At 40.1% G+C, this 10,541-nt stretch overlaps 1 protein-coding gene across 1 annotated transcript; it reads right to left on the bottom strand.

Moving 5' to 3' along the window:
* Positions 1–5,134: 5,134 nt before the first annotated feature.
* On the bottom strand, positions 5,135–6,914 carry LOC133829128 (uncharacterized). The gene is made up of 3 exons (XM_062259035.1): positions 6,333–6,914; positions 6,152–6,234; positions 5,135–5,822 (listed from the first exon to the last, which is right to left on the bottom strand). The coding sequence occupies exons 1-3, from the start codon at positions 6,697–6,699 to the stop codon at positions 5,538–5,540; spliced, it is 735 nt and encodes a 244-aa protein (XP_062115019.1). The 5' UTR covers positions 6,700–6,914; the 3' UTR covers positions 5,135–5,537.
* Between the last annotated feature and the right edge of the window lie 3,627 nt (positions 6,915–10,541).

Here is a 10,541-nt window from a genome sequence, read left to right as displayed (position 1 = left end):
ACAATTTTGGGACGACCCGCGTTGATGAATTTTGAAGCTTTCACCTCTATTCGACATTTAGCAATGAAGTTCCCCTTGAACTTAGGTATATGTATTGTAAGAGGAGATCAACTTGCTACTAGAGAATACTATAGCATTGTTATGAATGAAAAATCACAACTCGGGCAGCAAGCGATGGTCATCATTGAGGGGAATGAGGAGCCTCGGGTAATGGAAATTTCCCATGGGGCGGAAGAACCTCAGGAAGAAGATAACGAGGTCGCCCAACAGGATGACATTGATCCGAGAATAGGCGAAGACATGTCTGAGCTCCAAGTAGTGGGTGAAGTTGAGGAAATTAGTATCGACCCAGAGGTACCTTCAAGGGTGTAAAGATTGGAAAGAATCTTGGAATTGAAAGGAATAAGGATCTGGTCGAGTTTTTGAGAAATAACTTGGATGTCTTTGTTTGTTCACATGAAGATAGGGTGGGAATCAATCCAAATGTTATGATGCATACTTTGAATCTAGACAAGAATGTGCCTGTAAAGGTACAAAAACAAAGGCTTTTGGGGAAGGAACGATCAAAAGCTTTAGAAGAAGAAACAACTCGCTTACTTAAATGTGGGTTCATAAGGGAAGAAAAATATTCCACCTAGATTGCTAACCCTATTTTTGTCCCAAAGCCTAATGGAAAGTGGAGAACATGCATTGACTTCTCCGAGCTCAATAAGGCCTGTCCTAAGGATTGTTTTCCACTATCTCGAATTAATCACTTGGTAGACGCAACCGTCAGTCACGAGGTCATGTCTTTCATGGATGCATATTCTGGATATAACCAGATCACGATGAACCCTACAGACCAAGAGCACACTAGCTTCATGACTGAGTACAACATATACTACTACTACAAGATTATGCCATTCAGGCTGAAGAATGCTGGTGCAACGTACCAACGACTGGTCAACAAAATGTTCGTTAACTAGATTAGGAAAAATATTTAAGTGACTCGATGATATGCTCGTTAAATCAAAGACTGCCAGCAACCATCTATCTGACCTAGAAGAATGTTTTGGCATGCTAAGGAGTATGATATGAAGCTATATCCTTAGAAGTGCACCTTTGGGGTCTCCTCAAGAATTTTTTTGGGTTTCATAGTCAACACGAGGGGGAAAGAGGCAAAACCAGAGAAGATCAGGTTATTGCTAAAAATGCCTTCGCCTAGGATGCGTAAAGAATTATAGAGCTTAACTGGAAAGGTGGCGGCCCTAAACTGCTTCGTTTCAAAATCCACTGATAAGTGTCTCCCGTTCTACAACTTGCTCAGGGAAAAAAAAAAGTTTGAGTGGATCGAAGAATTCAAGCAGGCGTTTCAACATTTTAAAACTCACCTAGCTGAACACCCCATATTATCAAAACCAACTGCTAGAGAATGTTTGTTCTTATACTTAGCTGTGATAGAAAAGGTAGTCAGTGCTGTATTAGTTCGAGATGAAAATCAAGCTCAGAAAATAGTGTACTTTGTGAGTAAAATGCTTCTAGGAGCTGAATCTAGATACCCTTTAATAGAAAAAATTGCATTCTACTTGATCTGGCCTCGAGAAAACCCAGGCCGTAGTTCCAGTCCCACACTGTCAACGTCTTATCCGATCAACCATTAAGGCAGGTCTTGCAAAAACCTGAAGCATCCGGGCGTTTGCTTAAATGGGCTATTGAACTCAATTAGTTAGAGATATTATATAAGCCACGAATAACAATCAAGAGTCAAGTGCTCACTAATTTTGTGGCTGAATGCACAGGTTTCCAGGACGAGAAAATGAGAGAACTAGTGGAAGGATTGTGGAAACTCTTCGTTGATGGATCATCTAATGAGAACGGATACGAAGATGGGATAATTCTGATCTCGCCTAAGGGAAATTGATTTCATACAGCCCTGAGGTTCGGTTTTGAAGCATCCAACAATGAAGTAGAGTATGAGGCTGTATTGGCGGGAATATGAATGGCAAAAGAATTGAAAGCAAAGGCGATTCAATGTTATAGTTATTCCTAACTCATGGTTAATCACATATTGGGAGAGTATCAAGCTCGAGGTATAAAAATGGCAGATTATTTAGCTAAGGTTAATGATGAGTTGTCTGATTTTGAGTTCTGCTCCATTGAGCAGGTCCTCCGTGAGCAGAATTCAAATGCTGATGCTTTAGCCTGACTTGCCGCCACCAAAGAGGCGGACATGTTAAAAGTAGCCCCAGTAGAAAAACCAAGCATAATGGAAGAGTCTGTTGAGGTCGAAGTGATTGACACAAAACCGACTTGGATAACCCCCATAGTGGAATACCTCACAACCGATAAGCTACCAAATGACCAAATGACCAAAAGGACACAAGAAATTTTTTATATCAAGTTCCATGGTATGTTATGGTTGAGGGGATTCTCTACCAACGGGGGAATTCAGTACCCCTTCTGCAGTGTGTTCTGCCAGAGGAAGCACAAACTTTCCTACGTGAGATACATGAGGGGGGGGGGGGGGGGGGGGGACCTGGCTCTTAATATATTGAGGCAGAGCTATTTTCGGCCTATGTAAAAAAAAGACCCGACCTCATACGTCCAAAAGTGTGATAAGCGTCAACGCTTTGCCACAATTGCTCGAGCAACACCCATGGAGCTAACCATGATTTCATCGCCCTATCCATTCACAGTATGAGGGATCGATCTAATTGGTTCACTGCCAACTGGAAAAGGAGGAGTTCGCTATGCAGTTGTCGCCTTCAACTACTTTACAAAGTGGGTCAAGGCCAAGCCTCTGGCGACCATAACCTCGAAGAGAGTCTTGGATTTTATTGTGAAAAACATCATATCCCATTTTAATACGTTGCAAATGAGGTTACTTAACATGCTTTCATTTGCATATGATATTGTTAAGTTGCTTTAGTTGTAAATTAGGTTGCTTTAAATGTTTTAGTTACATATTAAGCTGCTTAAGTTGCATAAGAGATTGCTTGATGCTTTAGTTGCATAAGAAATTGATTAAGTTGCTGAAAGTTGCGCATGAGGATGCTTAAGATGTTGTAGGATGCATCTTTACACAAATTAGTTGTTGAGAGTTGCATTTAGGTTCTTTAAGTTGCTTTAGGTTGCATTCAGTTGAATAAGGTTGATTTGGAGCAACCTCATTTGTAACACCAAAAAACTCTTATGCAATCTCCACAACCTCATACTCAATCTGAACTCCAGCTAACTAAACAATCTCATAAGTTAAATTGGATGCTTATAATGTTGCATTAGTTGATCTGGACGATGCTTATTTCATGAAAAAATAATTGCTTGTGTATTACATTTTGTATTAGCTGTTAACTTGCTATAATTTGGCAACCCGTGCAACTTATTTAGCAACCTTTGTTATAACCTTTGCAACCTAAGCTGCAACATCTTTTGCAACTTCTGTAAGATCTATTATAACATCTGCAACCTTTGGAACTTGAGGTGCAATATTTTTTGCAACCTTTGGAACCTGAAGTGCCATCTCTTTTGCCACATCTGCAATCTTTAAAACTTGAAGTGCAACCTCTTTGGCAACCACTAACATAGCTCACCAAACCCTCTAAAACAAAACATTAAAATTTGAAATTCCGTTTTTAGTAATTACCAAATTAATTAAACCATGAATTAATTAAAATGCGGAATGGTAATTAATTGTTTACACAGATAGCAGATCTGTCGGATCAGAATCCAAACTTGTCACGACAGAACTGAACACAATAAATAGACAATGCAAAAATTAAAGAACATAATGAATTTTTACAAGGTTCAGAAACCCTTTCGGATAACCTACTCCTTAGGGCCACGCTTAGAGAATAAACCAATTAGTAAAGAAACAAAGTGTACAAAAGCATTGACTTAAACAATGTAAGACTCCCTCTTAAACTATTGCCGCAATCTTGTTGTACTCTTCTCTACAAATCTGGTTTGATGAAACGCTGATTCTCTTGAACTCCCTTCAAAGAATAGCGAGTGCACACTTCCTCTTGAAGTGAGACTTAGATAGAATCCTCTTCTGAAGATCCTTATGAACATGTTCAAAATAGACACTATCTAATTACAGTGGACTAGATAGATATCCATAAGTACACTCAGCACTCTCACAAAGATTAAGGTGAACAAACTTAATCTCTATAAATAAACACACTCTTCAAAATAACGTAATGTTTACAAATATTCAAACTGGAAGAGGTGAAAATTCCAAAGGCCTTGGCAAGGTATTTATAGGCAGGGAAATCATCCAAGGCCATGATTTTCTTGTATCTTTGAAATCAATTTGCGAATTCATTTGATTTAGGAAATCAGCCAGCCAGATGCATTCTGTGTCGACAGAAAAGGAAACTGATGAGTCAGCAACGAAATCAGTTTCATCTGGCAAAACGAACATGGTCATTTCTTTTGACCATGTTCATTTTTGACATCAATTTAATTCCAGAATAGACATAATCCCACATAATCGCTGAAAATAATCTTAAGATATTTGCATAATATATTTTTACCAAAAATTGATTATTTGAGATAAATAAGGCAACAAATATATTCACACTTAAAGATCTTTTCACATTACAAAATCAGCTGAAAATATTGCTAATAAAACCGAAAATCAATATGGAGATATGCTACTAATTTTTCTTTTAAACAATTTAAAATATTTTGTCTAAATTAAAGTTTAGCCAAAAAAAGATTTTACAAACTTAATGACACCCCAAACACAGGAAACACAACAAACAAGGGGGAGAATTATGATATAGCTAAAAGAACACATAAGTTTAATGTGAAAATTTTATATCGTAATAAGATAGTGACTCTCAAACACAGTCACTTGATGCAACAAACAATATTATAAAACCAAAGCCTATGCATTTTTTTTTGGGGGAAGAATATAATTTCCACACCCACACATTTGATTCAATTATACATATGTGTTTAGACCGCCAATGTCTTTTCTACTTTAAACCACCCACACCACAAATATATATAAATACAAATACAAATGTTTGATTGTGGGAGAGAGAGTAGAGAAATGGAGGTGAGGACTAAGAAACTATAATTATAGAATATGAAAGAGTTGATTACCGTAAAAATGAATTATTTCATATATAAAAGTGTAAATACTTAATTATAGCGACATAATGTAATAGAGTTAAACTATTATCACTAATTATTTTTTATAAAAATAGACATTGTTAAAAAAAATGATAAATGTTATCAAATTAAAGATAGAGTTGAGTCAGCTCTAGTCTAGACTCTCCTTACCGGTACCACATATAAATTTTCATTAAATATTCACCTTTATACCCTTCTATAGATTCCTCTTTGAATTTCTAGGGTAGACAAAAACTCAAATGTATATCATATCAACCAAAAAAAAAAAAAATGGTTGGACCAAGAAAAACATATCTACAATATCCACAAATACATAACATACGTATATGCGGTGTGAAAATTCACAAAACAAACAATGAAGAATCACTTCTTTTTATCTCCTTATGTATATATTTATATATATAAAAGAGAATTATTTAAGCCAAAAGCCAAAAGTTCTTGTGACGCTTAGTGGTGATCAAGTAGCCTCCTTGCTTCTTGTGCTTCCTCCTCACAGCAATGGTCATGCATGAAGCATTTTCAATGCAATATTCGACATCTCCTCGAATCCCATTTCTTGACCATCTCCTCATTAGGCTCCACCATATGGACCTCTTTCTCTTTTGACCCAGCACTAGTAGTGACACCCTTTGTCGCTTTGCTTCTTCCACTATTGTTGCTCCTCTTTCTTTCCCTTGTTGCAATTCTATCAACACTTTCACCTATTATTTTTCAACACGAAACTAGGTTTGATTATTTAATGTTTTTATACTATAATTCTAACGCACACATATATATAAACTTATATTATAACTATTAATTAGTTGGCATTAATTACAATGATTGGGTTTAATAATTTATGCATGCACTATTTACAATCCAAGCATAATATAGTCGACTTATTAGAGAGAGTACAATTGTGTGGTTATCCATTAAGACTCAAATAGAATTGATTAATTATAAGACTTCTTATGCTTGCGGTATAAAACAAGTATCTAATAGTACTTTAGCCCACATACATATTGGAAAAAATCATGTTAAATTCACTTACCCCAGGCTTTTTCTTTTCACAAGTATTTTTCATAGAGTGAAGAACTTCAGTAGCCCTGAGATTATTTACTTTCCCAGTTAAGTCTACACAAAACAAAAGAAGACCAAATCAAAACATTGATATATACTAAATGGAAAAAAAATATCAAGGAAAAACGACATCAATTAATAAAATATATCACCTTGTTTAGAAGGCTTGGTCACATGAAAAAGAACGACAGTGTCTTGGCTCTGAACAGTGTGTGAAAGAGCCCAATCCAGAGCTCCTTTGGCCTCAAGACTTGAATCAACGACAATCATTATCTTGTTCCCCGCTAACTCAACCCCATTAGCATTAATCTTCTTATCTTCATCATCTCTTGGTAAAATTGCTCTGTCAATAGTTCTATTATTATTACTAATTTGGCTAAAAAATTCTGCTTTCTGACCAACTGATCCAAACGAATTGGATCTGGGTTTTGATCGAATACAGTGAAGGGAATGAACCCGGAAACAACCACTACTTCGGGGCCGGCCTCCAAAGCAAAGTCTGACATATTTTTTCCCCATTTTCTCAGCAATTTTCTTGGCGCCCAAACTGCTAGCTAGCTAGGTACTTGGAAATATATATATATATACTTATACACGCTTTGATATGCCACAATTGCTCTCTTTGTGTTGGACTCAAAAGTCTGAATTCCTTCTTTCAAAGACATCATCGCTCTGAATCTTATGTAATATATATACACATATACAAATTATAGTCTCAATTTTATGTGTTTTGTTTTATTGTTGTGTTTTCTATGTGGTGGGGCACTTCGTTGAACGTGCTTACCATGAATGTATATATATATATATATATATATGTGTGTGTGTGTATACGTGTCATTGTAGGCTTGACACAGTTATCATGCATTTCATACAGGTAGTTGAGTTGAGACCTTTAATTATTCATGTATACATTTTTCAATGGAATGAATAATTAGTTTATGTCGTATTGCAGCGTGTCATTTATATATATTGCACGTCTGTGTGTTCGGCTTGGTCAGTCGATTGGGCTTGTCTTTGCGTAATTAAAAAAAAAAAACAAATAGAAAAAAAATAAAGGACATTCAAAAATCAAAGTTGACCTTTTTCTCTTATACATGAATCCAATAATTATTTTAGATTTTTTTTTATGTTTAAATAAATGAAATGTGGTTCTTAAGATTAAATTTTTAGATATATATGATTTTCTTCCACGCATGTTCGTTACTAATGTGATGAGCAGGTATCACTAGAAAGTTCAGATATACATAAATATATATTCTAACTTCTGTTTATTATATGATTGAGTAATTATATATGTAAAAAAAATTGATGATATATATTCCGTTACATATTGACGACTAAGTGGATAATAAATTATCTTTAAAAAATAGAAGAAAAACTTGTATACATATTTGAAATTTTGGAAAAAGTGGATTATTAAAAAAATTGAAAAGGGTCATTTGTGTCATTTATAAGAAAGAACACCGGATGGATTTGAAACATTCTTTTAAGGGTATATACAGAGGGGCAACTCTACTTTTGGGGATGAAACAATTTTGTGCGTGCTATAGGATATACATTGTACGCCCTGGTTTTCCCACGGGCTGATTAGCAGGTCGAGCCTCGGACTAATCCCGGTTAGTCCGTAAATTTCCCCAGGCCAGAGCTCCTGTTTTCGAGGTCGTACCCCCTTAGCTCGAGGGATCCTCAAGGACTCGCCAAGGCTGCCCAAGACGGGGGGAAGGAGTCTGAAGGCCGAAGGTCGGGTCAGGGAAGAAGCTCGTGGTATGAGCTTCCCATGGATCTTTGATCCTTTGTAAAGTCAACACCGCAAGATAAACGTGCCTATATCTGACATCACGTGTCCGATATCTCCCTGACTTCTCGGACACGCAGTAGGAACGTGCGTATTCAAACACCCACGGCTGGGTTGGGCCGTGCGGCCCATTATCTCCTTATCTATCGATTTGACCATACTTATGTGTCAGGTTTAGGAATTAATCATGAATGTCACAGAGTTGATATGACAAATAAGAAGGTCACGGGATGACCTCCTTACCAACTTCCAGATGCCTTCTCCTATAAATATGGAGACCCTGGGAGTTGATAAGGGTTGGAAAAAATAGTCTCTGAAGAGATATACACTTTGTAACCAAATACCCAGAATATATCAATAATATTGACTAGTGGAGTAGAAGGATTTTAACCTTTGAACCACTTAAAAATGTGTCTTGGGTCACCAAGTTCATCCTCTAAGATTTCATATCTGTGACGGTTCTACTTTCAGCACTAATCCTTTTCTCTCCTTCTCTTAATTACTTGTTGGCGAAGAACCGCGTCAACTGTTTGGTGCTTTCATTGAGAGCAAGTTCAATTAGTGCTGCTACAAACATCCAACTATGGTGACCACTCGATCCAGGCATGGCAACGAAACAGAGCAGCAGGATGGGCAGGAGGCCCACCATATTGCCATCCCTGATGAACAAATTCCTGAAGTCCAACAGAGGCCAGGAAAGCAGCCGGCGGGCCAAGACGATACTGGTAGTTCGGCGCCCCGGCCACCTAATCCGAACCCGTGTTATTATACTGCGGTGGAGATGGAGAACGCTCAGCTAAGGAGCCAGTTAGCAACTGCTAGTCGGCAAATCCAGGATATTCTGGCCCGACTACCCCCTCTCACAACCAACGTTAACGTTGGAGAGAGGCAAGGTGAGGCTCCTAAGTCTCACCGGGGTAATCGGCCCAGGCGTAGCCGTTCGGATAGACTTCCTGCAGCCAACTCCACCCCTTCATCGCACCATCAAGAGGCAAACTTTAGGGAAATGCTTGGAATCGGACAACAACAATATAGCCGTTCGGTCAGGACGTCAACTCCTAGTTCTCAACCTTCCTCGAGAACGCCCAGGAGAGCTCGAGGAAATTCCCGAAGGAGATCCGGGGAGGGCCAGCGATGTCAGCCCGTCCCAGAAGACCGTTCTGCACCTCGTCCAGCTCGCCTAGAGCGGGACCAGCAAGCTGGCAGGGCCGAAAGGCCCCCACCAAATTTGATCCGTCCAGACGGAACTAGGATTGCCTCCCCAGTCAGGCATCCTCCTTCTCCAATCAGATATCCATCTCCTCAGCCCGTCCGAGACATCCCAGCTTACGGGAGTAGTAGGAGAAACCCACCATCAGCAGGACCTTCCCGGCGTAGCAGGGCGCCTGAAGAAAGCTCAGGTCCTCACCACCAAAGACGCACTCCGAACCTGTCCAGCAGGAGTCATTGGACCGGCAGCCGCCGGAGTGATCTCTCCGGAGGAGACCTGCGTCAGCGACTGAGTTCAGCGCAAAGTCACCAGACCACCCAGGGAGGCGACCTTTGAGATCGCCTCAACTCTCACAGAGAGGATCGAGCTAGAGATGGTAGCCTGGCCCGCTCGGCGGGAGTCCGATCCGAAGTACGTAACGGAGGGAATGTCCCAAAACCTATCTCAAGATAGGAGGGGCAACAACCCACCTAATATGTACAATGGGTCCGGAGCTGTTGAACAGCCCCGGAATAACCCAGGATCTCAAGACCAAACCCTCGAGCGCCTAACTCAGATGGAGGAACTGATGAGAAAGCTCCTATCAGAAAAAGAAAAAGACGAATATGATTCGGGTGACGAAATGGAACTCTTCGCCCCCAACATAGCAGCGACGACATACCCATCTGGCTTCCGTATGCCTCACTTGTCAAAGTTCAACGGGGACGGGGACCCGTCAGACCATTTAGGGATGTTCAACACCCTAATGATGGCCAATAACATTGGCCCGGAGCTGCGTTGCTTGATCTTCCCTTCCACACTGACCGGACCTGCCAAGCAGTGGTTCAAGCAGAGTAAAAGGCAGTCAATCAGCTCCTGGAAGACCTTTTCAGCTGACTTCAAAAGGGCGTTCCGCGCCTCCCATGCCGCCCGAGTCTAAGCCGATTCCCTAGCTAACGTGAGACAGCAGCCCGGTGAGACGCTGAAAGCCTACTTGAGCAGATTCGCGAATGTCGCTGCTCGAGCCAGAGACGCTGACGATAGCTCTAAGCTCATGGCCATGAGAACCGGTATCCTGGTCGGGGGAGACCTGTGGAAAGATATTCAGAGGAAGGGAGTCAGCTCGGTTAACGAATTCCTTAACAGAGCCCAAGAGTGGATAAACTTAGAAGAAGCTGAAGCTTCAGCCACGGGGACCAGCCAGGTTCCCGAGAAGCCCGCTGGAGCGGGGACAAAGATCGTGGTGGCGATCCCCGAGATCGCGCAGAACAACCAGCCCGGTGGTGGCAAAAGAAAGGGAAATGGTGAAAACAGCCAGCACGGTCAAAAGAAGAATAAGTCTGTGGATAAATTCAAGCCCGTGTTCACGACATATAC

Source organism: Humulus lupulus, chromosome 4 (genome assembly GCF_963169125.1).
Source record: "Humulus lupulus chromosome 4, drHumLupu1.1, whole genome shotgun sequence".
NCBI lineage: Eukaryota > Viridiplantae > Streptophyta > Magnoliopsida > Rosales > Cannabaceae > Humulus > Humulus lupulus.
The sequence above is the reverse complement of the archived record's forward strand: the minus strand, read 5'-3'. Positions and strand labels throughout refer to the sequence as shown.